Here is a 24,512-nt window from a genome sequence, read left to right as displayed (position 1 = left end):
TGGGCTGAGGGAAAACATGAGTCAGGCGAGGCCTGCCCTTGTGGAGCAGTCCACTCAGTGGGAGAAGCAGTCCCGGGTGCAAATAATGACAGCCCATGGCAGCAAGTGCCCCGTGCTCTCTGGAGGCCAACAGCAAGGGCTGGTGGGTAAAGGAGCAGTGGCTGTGGTGAAGGGGGAGTGCCATGTTTTGTGGAAAAGCAAAGACTTGCAGGCTGTGCACAAGTTCAATAGGCAGAGCTTGCAAGGGGTAAGGATTCAGGAGAGGGGCACAGCACAACCAAAGCTAAGAGACAGGATGGCATGGGGCTTGTCAGAATGACAGGTGACTCCACCTGACTCCATCAGAGTGTTCACGTACGAGATGAATGAGGCATGAGGTCGACAAGACAGACAGCTGTGTGCGGCCCTCAGACCTCATTGAGAGTGCCTGGGTGCTCGGCAATGGGGCAGGGGGAGGGAACCAAGGGGTGTGCATCCTCACCACACCGCAAGCCAGAAGTGCTCAGCCCCACGTGGGGCAAGTAGCTGGGGCATTCTATGCCTGGATTGGCCCTGGGCACTAAGGGCGGGGGCATAGCTTATGTGGCTCACAGGGCAAGGGGCAGTGGAGTGTCCTCTCCCCAGCAGCCAAGGCGTAGGCCAGAATGACAGTCCATCCTCTCACACACCTTCCACCACCTTGCTAGCTAGTCCCCTCTCTGGCATTCCTACTCTGCGCACTGGGTACTAGAACGTTGCTTCACTGGAAGCTGTGTTTCTACAGAGCTCTGGAGCCTTGTTGCAGGACCCAGCTAGACAAGCCCTCTCCCTGGCCCAGCTGTCCAGCCCCCCTGGCTCTGCCGAGCACGGCCTCCCAGGGCCTGTCACCTTTTTCTCTTCCCTGCAGCTCCTAGAAGACAGAGAAGTGCTAACAACTCTTTGAGGTGTCTGTGGTGGTGGGGGGAGGGTCCTGAGTGGTGACTGGCCCGCACTGGTGCCCGCAACCTCTGCAGACAGAAGTTGTCCCCTGCTCTAGAGACCACTGAGCTGAGAAGACTCTGATGAACTGAGTTGGTGACTCAGCTGGCTCAGGTTGGAGAGCTGACTGGTCACTGTGGTACCAAAACAAAAGCACCCAGGCCTGGCTGCGCTGAGCAGGAGTGACCTTAGAGACTTGTTTCCCACTCTCGGGGCCTCAGGCTCCCTTTGTGTCTTTGGGGGCCCAGCTGCTCTGGCTTCCTGCAGCTTTAGGCACCAGCAGGGCCCTCAGCCCTGGACAGACTGGAAGTGGTAGGGCGTTACCCCTTGCTCCTGACAGATCTGCGTCAGTCTCTCCAGCTGCTCGTCTTGGATGACCTTGGCCTTCTCGTATTGCTGGATGACCATCTCCATCTCCACCTTCACAGGCAGGACATAAGCTGGAAGAGAGACAGCTCTGTGAAGAACTTGGCAGTAGCAGGGCTCAGGCTGGGAAGGGGCCGGTCCCAGCATTCAGTCAGCAGCAGGTTCAGTCCAGGAGCAGTTCCTAGAGGGGCCAGGGGTGTAGGGCTTGGGGGGAATGTCTAGGTACCCAATAGCATCCAGGCAGTAGAAAAGGGCCAGAATCGTAACCAGTGGTGACTGAGATATCTGTTTTTCTTCTTTTCCCTAGTGATAACACCCTTACTTTTGGCTGTGTGCACAGCTGCCTAGAGCAAGGACTATGTTTTCTAGTCTCCTAGGCAGTTATGGGCAGCCATGAGACCACATTATGGACAATGGGATGAAAGAGGTGTGATGCAGCAGCTTCCAGGAGCTGGTATTGATGAGGAAGTGGAAATATTGGAACCCTCACTCACTGCTGGTGGGAAAGTAAATTGGGGCAGCCACTTTGGAAAAACTCTTTAGGAGTTCCTTAGATGGTTAAACACAGTGACTACATGGCCCAGTGATTCAATTCTTGGAGAAATGAAAACATATGTCCACACAAAAACTTGTACATGAATGTCCACAGCAGCCCAAAGTGGAAACAAACTTAATGCCCATCAGTTGATGGATACAGAAAACGTGCTCCATCCATACAAAGGAGCACTATTCAACAATAAAAAGGAATGAAGTTCTGATACATATGCTACACATGGATGAACCCTGAAGACGTTTTTGCAGGGTGAAAGAAGTCAGACACAGCAGACCACATATCATATGGTTCCATTTCTATGAAATGTTCAGAAGATGCAAATCTATAGAGACAGGAAGTGGATTAGTGACTGCCTAGGGCTGAGAGGCTAATGTGGAGTGACTATTAGTGGGTATGGGCTTTCTTTCTGAAGTGGCAAAAATGCTCTAAGCTTAGATTTTGGTGATATTTGCACGAATCTATGAATATACTAAAAGCCATTGAATTGTGCACTTCAAATGGGTGTTTTACGGTGTGTGACCTATATCTTAATAACAATGTCTAAAAAGAAAAGGCATCTGGAACTTTCCTTTCGCCTCTTTATCTTCGTCTCTTCCTTCTTCCTAGCTGCTGAAATGAGGATGTGATGGCTGGCACCGGAGCAGCCATCTTGGGCCATGGGTGACTTTGTAAAGTAGACTATATGCAGCAGAGCAACAAAATGGGAGGAGCATGGAATCTTGACTACAGAGAGTGCCACATCAGCCCTGGACTTCCTACCTGCAGACTCTCATGTGACAGAAATAAGCTTCTGTTTTGTTTAAGTCCCTGTTATTCTGGGTCTGTTACTCATAGACAATCATATCAATCACTGATGCACACACTGAGACCCAGAGCAGAGAGACTAGACTCTGGATTGGAGGGTCCCAGTGGTAGCCCCATAGGCCCCTCCCTTGGGCAGTTCTCTGGGCTCTGTGGAAGTCAACTCCTGACCCAACCCTTGTGCTCTGGCCTTCACACTCTCATATCTCACAGAACCAAGCTCTTCCTGACTCGACAGAAACCCCAGTCACATGCCTCTATTGCCACTGTATTCTACAATCTCCACATCTCCACTCTTCAAGTCCCTTTTCCACCCACAGTGTCTCACCCTCCAGATGTTCTCTGGCTGCTGCAGGGATCATGCAGAGAAGAGAAAGCATAACTCTTGCTTGCTTCTAAACTTGAGGGCAGCCCACATGTCCTGCAGACCTATCTCCAGGTTCCAGAGGCTGGACCAAGCAGCTTCTGCCTCCTCAGATCTCTGCTGAAGCCAGTTCACACCCAGGGCAAGAGAAACAAATTAATACCCACACATGCACACAGCACATGCCTATCCTGCAGCTCCCAGTGGCACAGCAATGCCTGATTTGTATCAGGAAAAGGGGAGGGGACAGCTGGGAAGAGTATCACAAGGGCTGTCAAGATCCATCAGTGTGAGGGTGTCCAGCTGTCCACAGCTGGCAGAGAAGAGCCAGAAGGCACTGTTCCTTCCCTGAAGGAATGTTCTCATAAATGGAGCCAAGAGCAGGGCCCTGAGCAGATGGGGGTGAGTGAACGTATGAAGAACACTGGTGGGTGCCAACAATCCTACTTTCCACTTCTGGCTCATCGCCTGCTCTGCTGTGTGACTATTCTCCCTCTTGGTCTCAGTTTCCCCAGTTACCAAATGACAGGAATGGACTAGATGATCTTTCAAAGCCTTCCCACTTGGGCCTTTCAGTTTGATAAAGATTCTGGATTAAGAGATCCCTGACAAGACATCATACCTCACACTGCTAACTGGATAGGATATGGGGTGGGGACAGGGAAAGGGTGCCCTGCCAAGGGATGAGACCTCAGGATGAGGCTGTCCTTTCTGCCTCAGGCTCCCTAGTCCCTGACAAAGGTTGTTGGGGTACTCTCACAGCCACAATTTCTGTCATTTGCAACCAAAATTCAGGGCTGGAATAACTTTAGAGTCTATATACTATACAGTCTATAGTCTTAGCAGTCTATCCCAGTGACTTAAAACTGTTCCAAAGGGCCAGAAGATCCTCAGAGATGCCCCCAGGGAGAAGAGAGGGGGCACGGAGGTGGGCTCTGGCGCCCTGCTCCGAGTCATCCAGAGCAGCCCCACTTTTAATCCATTTTTCACACTGGGTAGCTGCATGAGATTTTGCAGAAGAAAGGGGTTTGCTACTTAAAAAAAAACTTAAAAGCTTAGGACTCCTCATCTGCTCACGCCTTGCCCCTCCATATGACCACCTGGCCTGAAGCTGCCTGCACTCCAGCAGAAGCCCACCTCCTAGAGGCAGACCAGCCCATCTGTGGGTGGCTCTGTGCCTAGTCTGCCTGAGGAGAGTGGGCCTCCCTGTCATGTCCCCAGAGGTCCAAGGACCATCCTCTGGAACCCAGAGTTGTTCCACCCTCTTCCCCCTCCCCAGACCACCCATCCCATCCCGGTACCCTGTCCTGTACTTCAGGGACAAGGCTTCTGGTCTCCTCTTCAACCAAGCATCCCTCCTCTGGGGGGTCACACTCTGGTCTGTCACCACTTTCTGGAAATACATGAACCACCCGGGTCAGGGCATAGCCCTCTAGATGAGGTGGCTCAGGAGGAAGGGTGGCCTTGCCTCTGATGGTAGCAAAGGCAATGATAAAGTGGAATGGATCAGACACTCACTGGGATGGACACCTAGATGGGAGCATGTGCTACTAAAACTGGGTGAAGCACCAGCCAAAACCCAAACCAAGCCAGCAACTCCCATAGAAACCTTCTCTAGTTGTTTGCAGCTCGACAGGCTTGGGAGGGGCACCCCCCTGCTGGACACGCAGGTGAGATGGACCCTGCGGGGAGCAACACCTTGACCAGTAACCTGGACAAAGCCAGTGGCGAGTCTGCAGGCAGCAGGGAGCCAGGGTAGGTGTGTGTTGGAACGCTCAGGATGTACAAAGCCACTGCTCCCAGAATAGCAGGCCCTGCTGTGAGCACTCACATGAAGGGCTGGCCATCCAGACATACAATAAATAGTTATGTGGTAATGAACACTCAAGTGTTTGCACGTGACATCTGGCCAGTACGTGTGGTTCCTGAACACATGACATCAAGTGAGCAGTGACAGGCTTGGTCTCTCCATTGCCAATAGTTTCCATCCTCCAATCCCTGAGGCTGGCGGGGTCATCCCTCCCTCCCACCCCATATTACATGGTCTCTCTCCTTAGTTGATAGCTCCATGTTCTATAGCAGCCACCTACCACCCTGCCAGCTCTGCCGACCCATTTGGACCACTCACCATCAATGACCCTCTTCACCCGCCAGATCCGGAGCATGATAATGAGGCTGATGGCGTCCCAGGGGCTCCTGGGCCCATTAGCCACGGTGGACGCCACCATCGGGGCCAAGGACAGGATGATCACAGCCCCGTCAAACACCTGTGAGAGGAATTGGATTTCAGTGCCCTGGGCCACCTTCCTGAATGTCCCAGAAACAGGCAAAGCATCTGGTGCTGGCCAGTTTCTCCAGGAGGTCTGTTTCCACATCAGAAGGTCACCCTTATCCGTGGCTGCCTCTCCTGAAAGTCCTCAGTCTTTAGGGACCTCCCACTCGCAGACATGCCCCTGAGCACTCTTTCCTCTTAGAGACCTCAGCCCATCCCCAGCCTTTGTTCAGATGGCCTTGGGTTGCTTCCAGCATCTTGTCCCTTGGGATGGGGACTGCATTCCATGTCCCAGAGTTCCTGTTCCAGCCTTGCTGAATCCCTCACTGGCAGTGGGGGCTGAACGCAGGATCCTTCCCCTGGGGTAACAGGAGCCCAGAGCCTGTATCTCATTTCTATCTGGAATTGAGTCTCTCACCGTGCAGGGAGGCAGGGCTAGGAGAGGAGGGGGCCCAGCATGGGCGATACAGCCTTGGGCCCTGACCTTCTATCTGCCTGTTTCAGCTTGGCCTTGATCTGTGACTTCCATGGGCCAGGCCTCTATGTTTGCTCCCAGCATTAGGCCCAAAGAGGCTAAAATGTGGATGTTGGGTGGGGTTGGGGGTGAGGAAGCAGTTGGGCAGCAGACACTAACCACTTTGCCTTGTCCTAAGTGCACAAAACCCCCAGCAACAGCCAGCCTTCCTTGGCACCTCATCTCCACCCACTGCACCCCACCCTCTACATGATGCAGAGCAGCTGGATGCTCTACAGAGACACAGGCTGGGAGGAGCCTGTATGGTTTCCTGCCCAGCTCTCCAACCACCAGGCCATTTTAGAGTGGACTTACTTGTTTGAAAACACCTTTCACAGCTTTTCCAAATGATTCAAGAATACCTTTTCAAATTTTGCAGAATTTAGAGAAGTTTTAGACTGCCTCTTTGCCAGGAACCTTCTCAGTCTGCCCGCCTCCCGACCCTCAACAGCACAGCTGCAGGGACTCCTGCATCCAGTGTGGGAGGACAGGGCCTTTTTGATGCTCCCACCCTGAGGTGGGTGGGACAGTGGCATTTTCCAGCTCCCAGGATGGCTAAGCGTAGGTAGGGGGTAGGTGTGGACACTGGCCTTTACCTCTATTTTGTTTTCGATGTAATCCCAGATCCCAAGTACTATAATCCGCAGAACAGTCTGAGGAGAGGAAATGAAAGAAGAGGTTATGTTTACTGCTCTCCAGCCCCTGCCCCTCCCCCTAGCAGAGAAGATTCTGGAGCTCAGAATCAGGGTGGGCCGCTGCCTCCTTATTCAGTAATGGGAACCGTCTTCACTATCTGCTGAGTGTTTCTCAGACCACATGCCCTCTCCACCACAGGTCGAGTGCCTCAGCTCCAGTCTGCATCACCATCACCATCTGTGCAACCCCTCCCCACCACCTGCCCCTGCTCAACACCCTGAAGTGCAGAATATACCTGGATCCTTTGAAACAACACTCAAACCTGTCTCCCTCTCCAGAGTCATCTCCTGCACTCCTGTCATGCCACAAATCTACAAACATGCAAGCTCTTTCCTCTTTCACCTTGTCTTTGCATGTGGCAGACTGACAGTTCACTCCTCTTCCCTTTAATCTCTTCTCTTTTTATTTGAGAGAGAGAGAGAGAGAGAGAGAGCATGCACAAGTGCAGGGAGGGGGAGGATGAGAGGGGGAAAGAGTGAGAATCTCATGCAAGCTCCATGCCCAGTGCAAAGCCTGACGTGGGCTCCATCCCATGACCCTGGGATCATGACCTGAGCCAAAATCAAGAGCTGGACACTCAACTGACTGAGCCACCCAAGTGGCCCTCTTCTCTCTTCAAGAATAATTGGATAATTAGCATGGTTACGTAGCCAAAGACGATACTTCCCAGCCCTGTAGGCACTAGGTTCCTTCTCCTCTTTCCCTCTTCCCAAAGACTAGAATGTGGGTGTGTAGGTATGGTGGTGAACCATCTTCAGGTAGGGAGGGCAGGGCAAGATGAAGCATCCTGGGTCCCCACTAGCCCCACACCACCATGTCTGCTTTCACTGTTTACTCCACCTGTCCTTCTGTGAGAGAGAAATGAACCCTGCGTTGTTGAAGCCCCATTGTATTTTCTGTTTTCTTGTTGGAGCAGCTTGGCCTATGTGCTAACCATCAGGGCCATTTCCCTTCTCTGCCTGGAAAGGGCCTTCCTGTCCTTCTGGCATCTGCTCGAGTGTCACCTCTGTGAAGTTCTTCCACATTCCCCAGGCTCAGTGCCTCTTTCCTTGGCATTCCTGTAGAACTTGAACACCAATAACTCTCCACTACACTTCATCGTAGCTTGTGGTGATTACCTCCGTGATCCCCCAATCAAGGCTCAAGAGACACTGATTTCTCTCCATTACCCCAAATCCCTGACATAGAGTAGACACTGAATGATTATACAGTTTGAGTGAATGAACAAATGCATGCATGAATGACTAATTCCTTAAAACCCTCAGTAATTCACTCCAATGCCGTACCTTCAGGAGAGGCTTCCTCACCAACAGTACATCTTTCTACAAAGAGAATATTTAAAAGCTGGTCTCATATTACTGGTACATTTGTCTGTAGGCCCTTCCTTAAACCAAGATGACTAGTTCACAGTAATTCACACCAGGTGGTGTCCCTTCTCCCACATGCTGCAGTACAAGGCCAGCCATCTGGACTCAACAAAGCTGCAGAAAGCCCACGGATCTTCACCCACATTTATGCCACAAAAAGGCTTAGCTGATAAAATTCCCCTCTTCCTTAGAAAAGACTATCCTGACTTCCACGAGGGCATGAGTAGGTGGGACACAGGTGGCATCTCTGAGAACAGAGAGGGTCATACAGCAGCCTGATGTCCGTTCCCACATGGCTTCCTTATCTACAGGTTGGAGGACCCATGCTTCACTGCAAGACAGCTCTAAGTGAGTGGAGAGAAATCTGGGTTGAGGTCCAAGATATCCTGAAGTTACAGCTCAGTAACAGGCTGGTTGTGTAGCCTTGGGCAAGTCAAATCCCCTCTCTGGGCCTCAGTTTCCTCTCTGCCAGAGAGATGGGTTATAGGATATGAATCTTCCAATTCTTTATGAAACTAACCTTTGCCATGTACTCATACCAATAGGTGCCAGGCCGTGGGCCAGCCCGCCTTACATGTGATTCTCACTTTGCAGAAAGGGAAGCTGAAGCTCAGAGAGGTTAAGGAAGCTGCCCGGGGTCCTTCAGGCATTGCATGGTGAGCTGACATTTGGACTCAGAAGTTGACTCTGCATGTTACACTCAAGTGGCATAAAAACACCACACATGGGCCTGGGTTTTTTTTTGTTGTTGTTGTTGCTGTTCATTCTAACTTGTGCTGACATTGAAATTTGGTGTTTGTCTCCTCTGAAATGTTACACCAGCCACATCTACTCCAAATTCCCAACTGTGAGGTTTCCAAGGCAAAAAGTCCAGGCCAGGACAGGGGGGAACAAGGCCTGGTCCAAACAGGACTTCTCTGGCTGCTGCTTCTCCTCCTTCTTTTTTCTGTTTCAAGATTGTGGTAAAATACACAGAACATGAATTTTACCATTTTAACTATTTCTAAAAGTGTACTGTGGGATTAAGTACATTCACATTGTCACACAACCATCACCACCATCCATCTCCAGAAGTTTTTCATCATTTACATTAAATACTAACTACCCCCTCTCCCTCCCCACCCCCCCACCCCCCCCCCACCCCTGTCAACCACCATTCTCCTTTCTGTCTCTGAGCCTCACTGTGTTCTGGGAACCTCATATAAAAGGAATCATCTCACTTCTCTATAAACAAGGCAGCAGCCCAGGGGATATGAGGTTGGGGGAGGAAGAGGGAGCTGGCCAGGCATGAGACTCAGCCAGACACCCCCCCCCAATGAGGGGATGAGCAGGCATCACACATGAAGCCCTGTGCTCCAGGAAGGGATGGAAGTTTAATGGGTGGATGACTGAAGTAGTGATGTATAAACAAGCAGAACAGCTGGAGCACTGGCTACCTGCCTCCCTCCAGGCTGGCTCATCCACGTGGGATCTATCCTCTGAGGCCTGGCTCAGCTCACCCTCCTCTGGGGAAGCCTTTCCTTCCTAACCCAGCCCATGGAAACAGAACAGCCAAAGGCAGCCGTGGAAACACCTCCTGGTCCAGCCTCCTGGCATAGATGGGGAAATGGCGGCCTGGAGACAGCTGCTCCAAAATCAGAGTCAAAGCCAGAATGAGAACGCAGCTCTGAAACACCCCACCTGGTGGCTTTCCCCTGCAGCATCTTTTGCCGGGATCCCTCATCCATGGAGACAGGGACCTGGCCACACTGCCCTGCCAAGGGCTGACCAATCCAGCGAAGGCTATGTTTCTCAATGTACAGGCAAGGACACCCTGCTTCAGCAGCATCTGGGGATTTGTCTACAGTGCAGATTCCTGGGGTCTCATGGAGATCCAGATATCAGAATCTCTGGGTGCAGGGCCCAGGAGCATGCGTTTTTAACAAACTTCCCCCAGGGCGTCCACCAGAACCACAGGGATGTATAAAGTGACAATTTCACGAGTGAAAACAGGGAGGCTGCATGCCCTGATGCAAGAAGGAGAAAGAGCATTATATGAGGAGTCAAAAGTCTGATCCTCTTTCTGTTTCTGACCAGCCCTTACTGACCACGTGACATCGGCTGGAACAAAGGGCGACGAGCACCCCATGCCGCCTGCCTCCCCGAAGCTCCACGGGGAAAGACAAGTGCAGGGCAATGAGGTGGGACTATTTTATCACCCACTCCCACCCCTAGGACTCTCGGTCCTGCAATCCTGCCCCCCAAAGTTGCAAAGGGCTTTGAGGAAGGGTCCAAGGGAACCCAAATCCTCAGCTCAACCTGCCTCTTTCCCACCTGGAACTCAGGGTTTTCAGCCTCCTTTGTTCCAACCTTGCCTTCAGGAGACAAGGATGCTCTGACACGTGAGATAGGCCAAAGTCTTAGCAAAACTTCATGGATAGTATCATTTGAGTATTACTATAAGCCCAGTTCTCATGCCATCTTACAGATGCAGAAACAGGCTCAGGGAGAAACAGATAAACAGGGTCCTCAAGTCCCTCTTCCTTCTACCACAAGTACCCTCAGAAAGCCCTGTTTTCTGGAAGGATACTTCTCTTCTCTCCCCAGAGAAGGGATTCAGGCTTCAGGTAACAGGAGGGCAGAGTGAGAACCTTGCATCTGCTCCAGGCCCTGTGTTAGTCAGGTGGCAGCAAGGCCTCCTGCCCTTCCTGCTGAGGCCCAAGCCTCATGTTTTAGGGGACTGAGCTTCTCACCCTGGGATAGGGTCTGATGAGCTCCTAGGGTTTGGGAACCTTGGGGGACACAGGCAGAAGCACCTGTTGGTCTGTAAGATGCCTCTATGCGAATTTTTCAAAGGTACTAATTTTCCAGGCAGAGGGAGATCCTGGTTCACAGCTTGGTGAGCTGAGCGGGGGCTGGCACCCTTGCTCTCTGCAAAACCATTCTGAAACCAGGCCTACCAGTGGGGGAGAACGGGGCAGTGCATGCCTGGCCCTGAGCCTGTGTCCCTGTAACCCTGCAGCTGGCCAGGGTGGGGAGGTGCAGGCTGGCCTAAGGAATACCCACAGTGCGTACTAGGTGCAGAGGGCTGGCCCCAAGCACTTCTTCAAGGAACAAATCTACTCTTGGGCAAATTTTCCCTGCAAAGAGAGCTGCTGGCTCCCTCCTCCAAGTAACCCCCAGACCCAGAGTTAAACTAGAGCAGCAAGAGGAAAACGTGGAATCCACATTCCAGTTATGAGGAAAAATTAAGAAATGTGGGAGGGGCTGAAAGCACTCCTGAATTGGTGTGCAGAAGAAAGGTTTTGGGGTAACAAGTGCAGGTTGAGGGGTGATAGTGGGGCAGTACAACAGTGTCTCCTAGGCTTAGGCATCGACAAAACAGGAGCAGAGGGACCAGCTTCACTCCTCTATCCGCACACAGTCAAAACCCATGGAGACAGAGCACGATGAGCCAGACATAGCCCCCTCCCCAGGAGGGTGGCCTCTTGCCTAGGGATCTAAATGTGAGCCCCCTCCACATGCAATAGCCAATACCTCTGGGGGACATGGGTTCACAGGTCCCTGGTGCTAGGTTCATTTTGACAGGAGGTTCCCAGCTACCTTAAAAGAATGGGTACAAGACCTGCAGGGTAGAGAATGGGGTGGTGGACCACATGACCAAATGTTAGTCCCTTGAACACTGACTGTGTGCTCTCTGTGCCCACCCTGGGGTAAGGAGGCAGACTGAAACACACAGATGTGCAAAGTTGAGTTCCAGAACTTCCACTCAGCCTAGAAACCTTTTTAGTTTCCTCCATTCTAAAAAATCCCTCACTGACCCCATGTCTCCCTTAAGCCACTCTCCTCTCTCTTCTCCCAGGTTTTGAAGAGGTGTCTCCACTTAACCCACCGCAATCTGACATGAGCCCACCACAGCAGTGGAACCACTTACACCTTGGTTACTGATGACTATTTGTTGTCAGATCTCATGGATGATGTCCTGCAATTAATCTTAGTCTGGCAGCGTGTGGGGCACTGAGCACATCCCTGCTCTTCAAGGACTCCTCTTTCCTCTCCAGGGAGCCGCATGCTCTGCGTTCTCCTCCCACTGCCCTGCCTATATCTTCTCAGTTACCTTTGCAGATTTCTTTTCCTCCCTCCATACCAAGATTATTTCCCAGGGCTCCAGTTTCTTCTCTTTTTCCTCCCCACATCCCTGGACGATCGTACCGTTGGCTGCAACTCCCACCAATATCCTGAAGCCCCCTAAGTCCATGTGTCCGGCTTAGGCCTCCTCCTGCTGTAGTTCTGACTTGGCAAACCCCATCACTATCCCCTCTCTGTCTTGTCTTCTCCACTGCTACCCTCCCTCCCAACCCCTGGCCACCAGTGATGAACATTCCCAAGTCCCACAAAATACAGCTCTTTAATTCATCTCCAGTTTGTCCCTTCCTCCACCTCTACTTGCACTTTCTGGTTCAAACCTTTAACCCTGCACAGCTGAGCCATGCCTCCTACATGGTCTCCAAATTCCAGTCTTCCTCCTTCCTCCAAACCCAGCTCTCAGGGTGATTTCTCTAAAAAGCCAATTTCATCATTCCCCATCATGTCCCTCTTCTGCCTGGAGGCCTCCCGGGTCTCCCCACCGCCCTTGGATCAAGACCCCAATTCCTGAGCAAGGCACTGAGGGGCCTTTGTGACCTGGCCTTGCCTGGGTTCTCAGGACGTCTTGCCACCTCCACTGCCATAGTCAACAACCAGACACGTGGTGTCAGCTCACGGCTCTTGCCCTTCTGCATTCTGTGACTGCCGTCTGAGGTCCTTCTATCTCACCCACCTGGAAGCTCACACATCTGCAGACAGATTGCTTCCCCTCTAAGGTCTTCCATGACTGCCTTAAGCTTGAACTTAAGCTCCTTTCCTGGCTCTCTCAATACATACATTTGCTTCCTAGCCAACTACAGCCAACTTACAACCCAGCACCACCTACAGTGCATCACAGAGTCACTTAGAAATGTTGGCTAAATGAATAAATAAATAAGAGCTTCCATTTGTCAAGTGCCTCTGTATTAGGAGGGATGATGGTTAATTTTATGTGTCAACTTGACTGGACCATTGAAAAAGTTTCACTGGACATAGACCAAATTAACAGTGGTTGTCTGTGGGTGATAAGAATATGGGTGATTTTTATTTTCTTATTTTGGCTTGTTTATATTTTCTTAATTTTCTACAATAGCCAGAATTATCCTTGTAAACATGAAGATTATTTCATAAAAAAAAATTATTTTGTGATTGGATAGAGCCTCAGTGCTTACTCTAATGTAGATGAAGCATGAGAAGTCACCAGGGACCCAACCTATGGATTCTCTTGTCTGGTGGCTCCCAGCTCTTTTTGAATGTTACCCTGATGGCCCAGAATGAGGTCCCAGTCTGCTTCTGAGGCCAAGGGCCAGTGAGGACAGGCTTCTTTCCTACTAGGTACCTCCTCCAGGAGTTAGAAGTATTATCCCAGTTCTCCCCACTTGCCCAGATCAGTTGTTCCTAAGAATGTGGTGGTAAGGTGCACCTGGGTGGGTCAGTCAGTTAAGCATAGGACTCCTGATTTTGGCTCAGGTTGTGATCTCGCGGTTCATGGGACTGAGTCCCAAGTTGGGCTCTGTGTTAACAGTGTGCAGCCTGTTTGGGATTTTCTTTCTGCCCCACTCCCTCAGTCTCTCTTTCTCTCAACACAAACAAACAAACAAATAAAGGATGTGAGGTAAGCGGAACATTCTGGACCTGAAATTATTCCTAGAATCTCAGAGCTGGAGGGAGAACCTTAAATGTTATGTCGCATGGCCCAACCCCTTTCTGTTGTTTTCATCCCTTATCCAGTAGCTCAATGAGTGGGTCATTTGCCTGAGCCTGCAAACTTCCAATGACAGTGAGCTTGACACTATCTAAAGTAGTACATTCCAACTTGTCTAGAAAATTCATCTCTGTATCCGACTTTCACGCTCCCTAAGATCACTGCCAAGGTCGTGGCAAATGAAAAAATGGAAATGAGATTTTGAAGAATAATTTCTCAAATATTTATTCACTCCTTCAATGATGAGTGTTAGATGCCCAGTCCCATATCAGGTGATCAGGGGAGACAGAAGAATATACTAAGGCTCCTGTCCTACTGCTCACAGCAGAAGGGGAGGCAAAACCTGGGCCCAAGGGAGTGAAATAACAATGGGTTCAGCTCAGAGTAGGGGAGATCTACATGGGCTGGTGAGGACAGGATGCCTGAAAGAGGTGAAGGAGGGGGACCTGGGCTGAGCCTTGAAGGAAGGGAAGGTGTCAGAAAAGCAGTAGCAAGCGGGACAGTCCTTCCAGGCAGAAATCACAGGCATTTCCAAAATAAGTACATGGAATTTGACAGGGCCTCCACTAGCTTATGTGGTACCTCCATGCAAATGGGGAGGTTCCTGACCCTATGGCGCCTCTATCTACTGGAAAACGGTTATAATATACTCACTTTACAAATGAGACATTTGGCTGCCATCTTCCAGGAAAGTGTCACAACACACAAACAGATCTATAATGTGAGTTACCCCCTTTCACGTCCACATAACCCTGCATAGTGGCATTGTTTTTTTTTTTTTTATCTCTGCACAGTACCAGGTGGGGCCTGGTTGGGGTATGAGGACAAAGGGCTGCTGGCAGTGCTGAAAAAGCAGCAACAAGTCACTGCAGACTTGCTCTAGTGCCAGCCCAACAGAGGCGGGAGGCACAGGCTGGGGATGCCAGGATCGAACCTTCTAAATCAAGTCTGGTCCCTCTAGAAGTCCACTGCTCTGGGCTCTTACCCACTTCTTTCTCTTCAGTCTGTTTAAGGCATGTTCATAAACCTAACGGGCTTTTCCCGTGAGGTGGCGGGGCAGCTGCTATTCACGTTACAGATGGGGCAAGGGAAGTCAGAAGTGGCAGGATGGGCAGGGACTCCCTCGGCTGGGGGTGAGGCAGGTCTGGGACCCTGATTTCCTTCCACCTCTCTGGAAGTTGGAAAGGGAGACAGAAATTAAACTCTCCCCTGAGGGCAAGCAGTGGCTCCACCTCAGGTGGGGTCAGAAAGGCAGCCTCTAGGACAGCTCCAATTCCTTCAGGTCAAAGATGGGGGAAGCCAAGACACAGAGAGAGGCGGTGACTTGCCCAAGGACATATAGCAAGTCAGTGGCCAAACAGGCTCCCTTCTGTTGAGTTCTCATGGGGCTCTGAAGGTACGCAACGGCATCCTCATCTCTCAGCATAAAGCATTCTACCACCCTCTTGCCTTCTGTGTGGTTACTGAGGCTCACTCCTGCTTGGAAGCAGCGGGTAGGAGGGGGACCCCCTCATGAATCCAGAATCTTGGGGTGACTGCTGATTTGCTAAGAGGAGGCCTTGGTTCAGTTCAGTTTGGCACTGGCCTCCTCTTGGCACACGGCACAGGTAACAGGGCAGGCCACACTCCCTCAAGACTGAGAGGCTGCCTTGGGAGAGGAGGTGGCCCTAAGAAGCCTTGATCAACTGATGGGTAGAAACATAAAACGTGGTCTATCCATCCAAAGGAATAGTATTCAGACGTAACAGGAGTGGAACACTAACCCATGTTACAATGTGAGTAAACTTGAAAACATGTTGATATAAAAGGCCATGTATTTTGTGATTCCATTAATATGAAATATCCTGAAGAGTTAAGTTCACAGACACAGAAAGCAGATCAGTGGTCGGCAAGGGTTGGGTAAAGGTGGAATGGGGAGTGACTGCGTAATGGGTTTGGGGCCTCCTTGAGAGTTGAGGAAAATGCTTGGGAACTAGAAAGAGGTCATGTACAACACTGGTTATGCACTGAATGCACTAGAGGGTAGAGTTTAAGGAGTTATGTTATGTGCAAGCACCTGGGTAGCTCAGTCATTTAAGCATCCAACTCCTGATTTCAGCTCAGGTCATGATCTCCCAGTTCGTGGGTTCGAGCCCCATATTATGTAAACTTTACCTCAATAAAATAATAATAATAGGAGGAGAAGGAAGAAGCAGCTGTTGCCACCACTGCTTTGAGGCTCCTATCTAGAGGGCCAGCCATGGGTCAGCTTTTTCTTCTTCCAGGAAAAGAGCTGGGCTTCTCCAGATCCCCCCACACCCAGCATTAGGGGACAGGGCCAACACCTCATGGCCTGCACTGGAGCTCTGCTGCAGGGTGGCCCAGTCTGGTCAGGCCCTAAATCCTTGTACAGTCAGGAAGAGAAGCAGCTGGACCCCCTGGCTGCACGTGGCTGGCCGGTCCTGGTGTCAGCCAAGGGTGGGGCAGCCTGGTTTTTGCAAACACCATTTGTACAATTCTCCATCTGGATCCCAAAGGCTCTGCTCATTCTTGGGTGCTTCAGAGCCATCTGGAATATCAGGGCCCAGGAAAAGTTCGAGGGCACCCGCTTTCGCCTTGGTCACCTTGGGACCCCACACAGACTGCTCGACTGAGGGAGACTCGCTCTTACCACTTTGAGAAGCATCTGTCTCACTGGAAAATAGCACAGCCTGTTTGAACAGATGTCCTCAAACTGAGCCCAAAGCAGCCTCACGCTTCCCTTCTTTGAGTCTAGATCTGTCCTCTGGGGCCTGCACAGAACGGAGTAACCCATCTTCCCTGAAGGAGCCCTCAGAGCACAGAGATGGGCAAAGGACGACATAGAGCACTTACACACCCACCTTCTGGTCCAGCCTGTCACTCCTGCAGGCCCTGGGCAGCTTTCCACACCTTCCCAGGCCTCAGTTTCCCAACTTGTAAAATGTCACACCCACATTCTGGGTTGTCCTAAAGCTCAGTGGAGACAAGGAGTGGAATATTGCTCCGAACAAGTCAAAAGGTACCACGGCATCAGGAGCCCTTTGGGTCAAACCTTTGTAGAATTTGTCTGTGAATTAACACCTACTCATTAAGTCTAGCCAGTCTTGGAGTCCTGGAGAGACCCCCCACATGTGGCCCAGAGACATATCCCTGGGTATTTCCGGAGGAAGTATTTCCCACTCAGCCTTGAAGGAGTAATATGGACGTCACACTAGAGGAGGATGAGCCAGTAGCACTGGGTCTGGGGTCAGATGCACTGTAGGGTTGGACTTCTTCTTTCTCAGCTCCTGGCCCTGGCAGCCTTTCTCCCAGATTCTCCGTCCCCTCACAACCTGCTGGCACCAGGGCCACAAAAATATGCAGTGGTGACAGACCAGATTAGGAGCCCAGAAGCCTGGGCCCAGTTTGGGCTAGAATTGGCTGTGTGACCCCAGGCTGCTCCCCTTGTCCGTGTGATTTTTTAAAAGGGTACAACTGGCATTTTCAGGGGACAAATACACTGGCGTGGTGCACTACTCAGGGAAATTGGCTGCCCTGGCCTTTCTCACCGGAGGTGCCCCGGTCACACAACTCCAAACCCTCTGAGAAACAGGCTAGGGGGACATCTATGAGGCTATTCTAGCCCCTTCTGATGCTTGGTTCTTCTGGGCACTCCATGACATGTGATAGCCCAGGCTCATGAGCTGAGCTGCCTCATCACAAGATCACTGTCCCAGCCCCTGTGTTCATGCTGGTCAGGGTGTGCTGGGGAGACAGATCTCTCCTGTTACTCTACTGCTAGCCCTCTGTTGCTCCACCTGTTACTCTTCTCTTACTACCTTGTTACAGCTCCACCCAACCCTCTCTTCGACAAGGTCCAAGGTCAGGGGCACAGTCATTCTCCTCCAGCTGGGCCTGTGGGAAGCCCCAGGCCCATCCCCCTCTGGATGTGTGAATGGGAGTGAGTGGGGGGGTTTGAGACTGAGATTCCTTTGCACAGGGGCTTGTCTGTTTCAGGTGGCTTGTCTCCGGCAGTGACAGGAAGGGAATGCCAAATTCACGATGGGTAATAAATTCTGCAAAGGCAATAAAACCAAAGCGGAGGGATAGATGGAAGAACCGCAACAACTGATTAAACATTTTTGTTGGCAGTCACAGACACATGACACATTTTCTGAGGTTTGCAGCAAGGAGACATCTGGCCTTGGCCCGTGTGTTTGTGGGAGGGAATCATGGTGAGTAGAGGCCAGGGAGCTGGAGAGGGCAAGACCCTAAAAAGGCAGCAGGCTGGGAAGCAGGCACTGTTTAGGGGGTACTGAGGCACCTCCAGGGCAGCGGTCTCAGCGAGCCGCTTGGGACACTCCCAGGAGGGGCAGTGTCAGGATCTGCCCCCACATTCACAGCTTTAGGCCCAGGCTTGCCTGCCAATTCCGTGGACTGCAGGAGTCGAGGCCTGGAAAGAGAACGCTTTGTGTTTGGAACGCCTGCTGCCCAGCCCCACCACACCCCACACCCAGACTCAGGGTTCTGGACTGAAGGCCTGAGGCCCAACCCTCCCCTGATTTTTGCAGGGTATCGAGGGCCATCATATAGGGCCTCCAGCTGGCCCAGAAGAGGACCTTGGGACTTTTAACTCCCTGAGTTTCCTGATCAGGTCTCAAAATATTCTGTACTTCCATACCTTCACTCATGAGGTTCCTTTCCCACTTCATCCTGTCCTTCAAGGTTCTGCTGTGCTCTGAGACCCAGAGGCCCCTTTGCCACCAGGGAAGCAGCACCCACTGATCTGTATGTGTGTGTCTGTGTCTGTGTGTGCATGCATCTTCCCAACAGGCTCTTTGCCTTTTCTCCCCTGCCATTCTCCCCATGCCTGCTGCCCATTGAAATGCCCCACTGGGGCTCTGCGTGAGCTAATGTGGACCTGTGGCAGTGGTGGTAGAGCACATGGGTGGAGAGGGGCAGTGACCAGCCACCTGACTTAGACTAGCCTTCTGCTCTCTTGAGAAGAACCGGATTTCCACATGCAACTCTCCAGTCCCTCAATGACCCGCCACTGCTCACAAGATAAAGCCCAGCCTTGCCAGTCACCCTGGGAGACCCTGCCTGCAGCAAGCCCAAGTTAACAGCACTGAAATGCAGGTCAGGGTATCACTGTGACAGTCTGGAAACTGCTTGAAAGAAGTGTCACGCACCCCTGTGTAAAGGCAGAGCAATGTCCTGGGATCTGGTTTACCACATATTTCAGTCCCATGCTGGGCTACCAGCTGGCATTAAACCCAGTGCCCACAAGGCCCCAGGAGCTTTTCCCCTCTCACATAGAGATACCGACTTAGGTATCTCACATAGAGATACCTCTCACATAGAGATACCTGACACATAGAGATACCGACTTAGGCTTTACTGGCTGACTTGATAAAGGGAGCCTCTCACCCCTGATCCCACCACTTTGTTCATGTGGCCCTCTGTTCATACCAAGGGGGCAGCTCTCGGCCTAGCCAGACCCCATGGTCCTGCAGCACCTGCTCAATCCACTGGCCAGGCATGCGACTCCATCTTCTCTGCCCTCTGCAGGCCTGAGCATCCCCCCTCAAGGGGCAGCTTCCAAACTGCTCTCTCTACCTCCAGGCCCCCGAGGCATCAGCCCAGACTCTTATCTATAGCTCCTTACTGTAAACATGACCATTTGCTCTCCTTCAGCTACGCCCTACTCAGTCTCACCTTCACAAATGTCATCGCCCGCCCCTTACTTGGACAACACCTGCCCATCCTCTCATATTCCATGCAGGGGTCACCTCCTGGGGCCCAGGCCTCCCTGAAGGGGTCGACAGCTGCCCCTCCAGCGCCATTTCCCAGCACAGAGCTCAGTTCTCTGTATTGTTTCTCCCTCTTTGCAGCCTTGAGGGCTAGAAGAGGGCTGGATGCTAGTAAATATTTAGAGAATAAAGCTTGGTCTCCCCAGGGCAGGAGTTGCCCTACAGAAGTCCCAGGGCCCCAGTCTTTACCTACCTCTGAGAAGAACACAGAGAGAATGACCAGACTGATCCAGTGAATTATGCCAGCAAACTGGAATGCACTGGAAACTGCAATGAACACAATAATGGACCAATTTTAGGCACAAGGAGTTAGGTGCGTTGATAGAGGACCTTCACAGCGTGGAGGCAGACCTCTGCGAGCCCGGGGCCCGCTCATGTGAACATTTGGATCCGGACAGAATCAGGCCAGAGAACATCCAGGGCAGCTTTAAGTGGTGTCTGTGATGGAGCTGGTAGGAGGGTGCGGGGCCAGTGGTGCTGCTCCTCCCTCTGTCTGTCCCCCCATAGGCCATGCCTCAGAATTCTAGCTCAGTCCCATCAGCTCTGGTGGGCTGTGAGCTATAGCCATCCTCCCAGAAAGGAGCCCTCCAGAGGGGGGCTTATCAAGACATTCATGGCTGTCAGAGCTCAGTAGGCAGCTTCAGTCAAGTCTACCTGAGCTTTCGGAAACCCTTACCACAATTCACAGCCAAAGCTCTGGGCACTGGGTGGGACTCAAAGCGAGCTTACTTTGAATTTTCACTGTGAAAACCCTGATGTAGAGATGGCTATGCTGGCAGGGGTGTTTGGAGTGAGGCTGGAGAAAGGCATGGAAGAGGGAGCCGGGCCTGGTAGGGAGATGTCACCTCCTGAACATGACAGCTCAAGCAGCTGGGGTCTGCCATGCTTCCAAGTTGCTCCATTTGCCCTCCAGATGCCATAGTGAAGTGGGGAGAGCCATCAGCCCCTGAAAGCTCCCAGCCCACCTTCCACCAGACAATCCTTAGAGTTAAGGCGCTATCTCTGGAAGACCCCTTTAAAATACGGGAGCCATGGCCAACTTCAGAGCCTAATCAAGGTGTAGTTTATCAGGTAGTGACGCCAAAAGCAGGGTTCTGGGCCCAGGACAAGGGTTAGGTGGGCTCTGATGGAGAATGGATGGGAGGGGATGCTTTCTAGAAGGCAGGCCTGAAAGACAGCCAGGCAGAGCGGTGGGCAGGGCCAAAACAAGGTGGAGGAATGCTGCCAAGAACAGGCCTACATTGCTTCTCTGCTGGTCAGGCCTGCTTAGCGTGTAGCTCAGAATTCCCTGGGGGCTAAAAGAAAAGTACCCCAGGACTCAGTGGGGAAGGCTGACCTGAAAGAGAGGAACCCAGAGCCTCCCCCAAAGCTCTGGGATCACAGAATGGGCAGAAGCCAGAACCTGGAGCATGTGTGGGAGAGAGAGGCTGCGGTACCAGGTTCCAGGTGGGAGACCTCAGGGTCCCCTGGTATTGGGCCAATGTGACTGACCCTTAGAAGCTGGGGCCTGGAGGCACCGTGGATTCTTTCCATCCCAGGCCACATGAATACTAGTGGGAACCAAGAGTCTGAGGCCTGTCTGACTCTGAAAAGACCTCCAGATGATTCTGAAAACATAAAATCTCTCCCCATTATTTCTCAAATGAATTCCTGTGCCTTTTTTTACGGTTTGCTTTAGAAGAGCAATAAATCTCTGATTGTGCGTTTTATGGAATTTAAGATGCCTTTTATGAGCTGCTATTGGATCTCCCACCAAAATCAATCTCCTGGATACTTAATTTTAAGCAAAATTCCAGTGTCGGCCAGGTTCTCAGTTCTATTCAATGCCTTGTCACAACCTGAGCAGCCGAGGGCCCCAAGTATAACCTACGACAGGGAAAGAAAGACTCTGTTATGGCCAGACCTCATAAAAAGCAGACATATGGATGAGTGGGAGGGAAAGTATACAACATGGTTTAATTGAAGACAGGTTGAGTGTAAAATCAGTGCTGGTCACTTTATGCTGGAAGATACTTTGATTGGAACCAAGGGGCCACCAGCTGCACAAAACCCAATGAGGCTTATCAGACAAAAGCAATTCTGTACTGCCTGTCATCCTCTCTAGAGAGTAGGGAGGGCTGATAGGGCATGGAAGGAGCTTTGATGGACCCTGAGTACAGAGGCTCCAGTAAAAGAACTGGGGGCATTTGAGAAAACAAGTCTAAGATGACTGACTGGGTTTGAGGATGGATCTATAGTTCTACACTTTGCCAATGGTGGAAACTTGCAGGCCAAAAATTTTATCTTTTTTTTTTTTATTTGCATTTGTATAATCCGCTTTCTGAATTGGGGAAATATAGGGATCCAGGAGCTCTAACAGAAACTGCTCACTCATCTGAAGCCAAGAGTAAAGACACCTGGCTCTCCCCAGAGAGCCAGATAGGGGTCTGCGAGGGTGGGGGGCAAGAAGTGGGCACCTCCCAACAGCCATGTTGCCATGGGACATCTAGAAGGACAGAAGAGGTAGCAGACAAGCCATTGACTGCCATGTGCATCAGGCTCCCATAAACACAAGACTAGAACAAACACCAAGACACTATGGTGGGAAAAAAACTGGCCATGCCATTAAATGGCCTGATGGCTTGAAGACCCTTACCTAGGGAAAGTCTCTAACTTCTCCAAATCTTAATTCCCTTGCCTATAAGGTGAGATAAAATCAGTCATGCCACCTCACAGGGTTGCTGCGAGGGTCAAATGTATGGAAAAATCCTTTCAAAATGATCACATTATGTGTAAATAACACTGCCAAATTATGGCTGGATAAAAACACAAGCAATCATATCATCATTGTGGTTGCTGTTATTATTAGTTAGTAGAAGGTGATATGCCTCCACACATAAGAACTCTCTTTAAGATACAGAAAAGTCCAACCTAGAGAATTCCAAATGGGAACAATAAAAAGAAAAGTGCATACAGGGGTCCCCAACACTTTTGATCTCATCAGTTTCTGATCACGGAATGCTAGGGAGGGGGATTGGAGAGGCCACATTGGGTAGAAAGGGGCAAACAGGTATTCGGGGGGACAGAGAAAGAAGCTGTCAGATTTCCTCCCCGGGCAGTAATCCCCATGAGCCATGGGGCCAGGGTCATAACAGTGGCATTGGGCTGGGGGCATATTGCACTGCTGGTTGGGGACCCCTGATGGATGCACACTGAATATTGACATCATATGTATTTGCATATGTATCTCTCTTGCTACTCACACTGGAGAAGCTTTATATCTATTAGAAGTTCCAGAGTCAGGAGAATCACCACCAATATTACACAGGCTACCAGGAAACTGTTGAGACTTGCACTGAGCAAAAATACCTGCCACACGGCTGCTCTCTTCCCACAGCACGGCTTCAGCCAGGTAGACCTGTGGGGACACAAGAGGGAGAGGAGGTAAGATCCCGGCCACAGCCCTGGTCCCAAACATACCCTCATCATTCCTCCCAGGCTCTACGTTTCCCAGCAAAATGCAACCTTATTCAAGAGGCCACTGGGTAGAATCACAAAGAGCAAACCCAATCATAAAAAGGTGCAGCTAGGTTTATAGGCTGACCTGGGCAACACACAGCATCCATCTGGGTTTCAGTCTCCTCATCTTTACAGTGGGTGTGAAACCCACATCTCATGGGCTTCTTGCAAACACTGGAGATCACAAAGGTCAGTGAAGAGCCTGGCTAGGTATAAGAACTGCATGAAAACGAGCTGTTATTACTGTATGTCTGTCTAGTCGTGGAACCTAGCACAAACTCTGCATTTAGAAGACCCTCAGTTCACCTCTAATGAATGATTGATAAATTAACGAATGAATTTTCAGTGGTTTTCAGCTATATAAGAAGAGATCTGAGCTAAATCCCTATTTCTCAGAAGGGGTTGTATGGAATCCTAGTTCCACAGAATGTTAATGGTTGTTACTTGATAATTCTATGGTTGGATAGGTTTTGGAAAATTAGGGTCAAAGTCAAATGGCTATTTTTCTAGGCAGGACATTGCAGTGCCTTTAATATGTTATTTTACATCATCATGCTCAAAAGGGATTATAGTATCAGTGCTTTCCAAACTTGCTGGACAGCACCCTCATGTCACAGGGCATCTAGTGGGACTAGTGCTTCATGGAAGATCTTTTCAGAAACCCTGCCTAGATGATCTTGAACAACCACAGGTAGAGATCAAGTCACCGAGGACGGAGTTTTTCCTGAGTAGGACTGGAAGTGGGAAGGAGGTGAAAAACCTCAGAGCTGGGGCAGGCATTTGATGTACTCCCTTCAGGAACACAAGATCCTAGGAAAAAGAGGTGTCTCTGAGGGGGCAGGTGGTATTGAGGCCAAACCTCATTGCCGTCTTGAGGAAGAATTAGGCATCCTGAAGTAGCAGAGACAGTGCTAGTCAGGGAGTCCCCACTTCTGGCTCCACCTTCAGACACACAGGACTATGTGTGAAGGTTATCTGTGCATTTCAGGCCTCAGCCTCCCATTTGTAAAACTCCTTAACTCCTAGGATTGTTGCAAGTTAAATGAGGGAATGTATCTGATCTATAAAGCACCATGGAGCTGAAATAGATTGTTAATGATGATGACGATGATGTTGGAAAGTTATCTGATGACCCAGACAGCTGGCTGTCCCCATCCTCTGCACACAGGGCAAGCGTCCGCTGAAGTGGGTCAGGGCCCAATGCCCTGAAAATCCTAAAGTGTCACTGGAAGAGGGAATTCTGAGATGCTCTCTTCTCCCCAAAGGAATACTGTGAGTGCTTCAAGGAGGAGTTTCTCCCTCAGAATCCATCTAGGGAAAGCTTGAAGGAGCCCCCAGTTGTTGGAAGGTGGTACAAAGCTCATGGCTCTTCAAAAAACCTGGCAGGAAATTTGGCTTATTCAAGTCTTTCTGGAGAGTTTCCAAAACCTGTGGGAATGACAGGTGCTGTCTTGGTTCTAAGAGAATGCAAAGACTCGGGGGTTCAGTCTCCAGCCTCAGGGAGCTGGTCCCACAAATAGGGG

General features: G+C 50.8%; 1 protein-coding gene across 2 annotated transcripts in view; it reads right to left on the bottom strand.

Annotated features, from left to right (window-relative positions):
- Positions 1-24,512, bottom strand: part of TMEM266 (transmembrane protein 266) — a 124,671-nt gene that overhangs the window by 28,542 nt on the left and 71,617 nt on the right. For both annotated transcript variants that reach the window (XM_060617944.2, XM_060617943.2), the window contains exons 4-8: positions 22,734-22,888; positions 19,685-19,758; positions 6,424-6,480; positions 5,170-5,308; positions 1,282-1,397 (exon numbers count right to left, since the gene is read on the bottom strand). In XM_060617944.2, coding sequence (XP_060473927.2) covers positions 1,282-1,397; positions 5,170-5,308; positions 6,424-6,480; positions 19,685-19,758; positions 22,734-22,888 — 541 coding nt within the window. The remainder of the gene's footprint in view (positions 1-1,281; positions 1,398-5,169; positions 5,309-6,423; positions 6,481-19,684; positions 19,759-22,733; positions 22,889-24,512) is intronic.

This window comes from Panthera onca, chromosome B3 (genome assembly GCF_046562875.1).
Source record: "Panthera onca isolate mPanOnc1 chromosome B3, mPanOnc1 haplotype 2, whole genome shotgun sequence".
Taxonomy (NCBI): domain Eukaryota; kingdom Metazoa; phylum Chordata; class Mammalia; order Carnivora; family Felidae; genus Panthera; species Panthera onca.
Note: the sequence above shows the minus strand (reverse complement) of the source record. Positions and strands in the feature narration are given on the sequence as shown.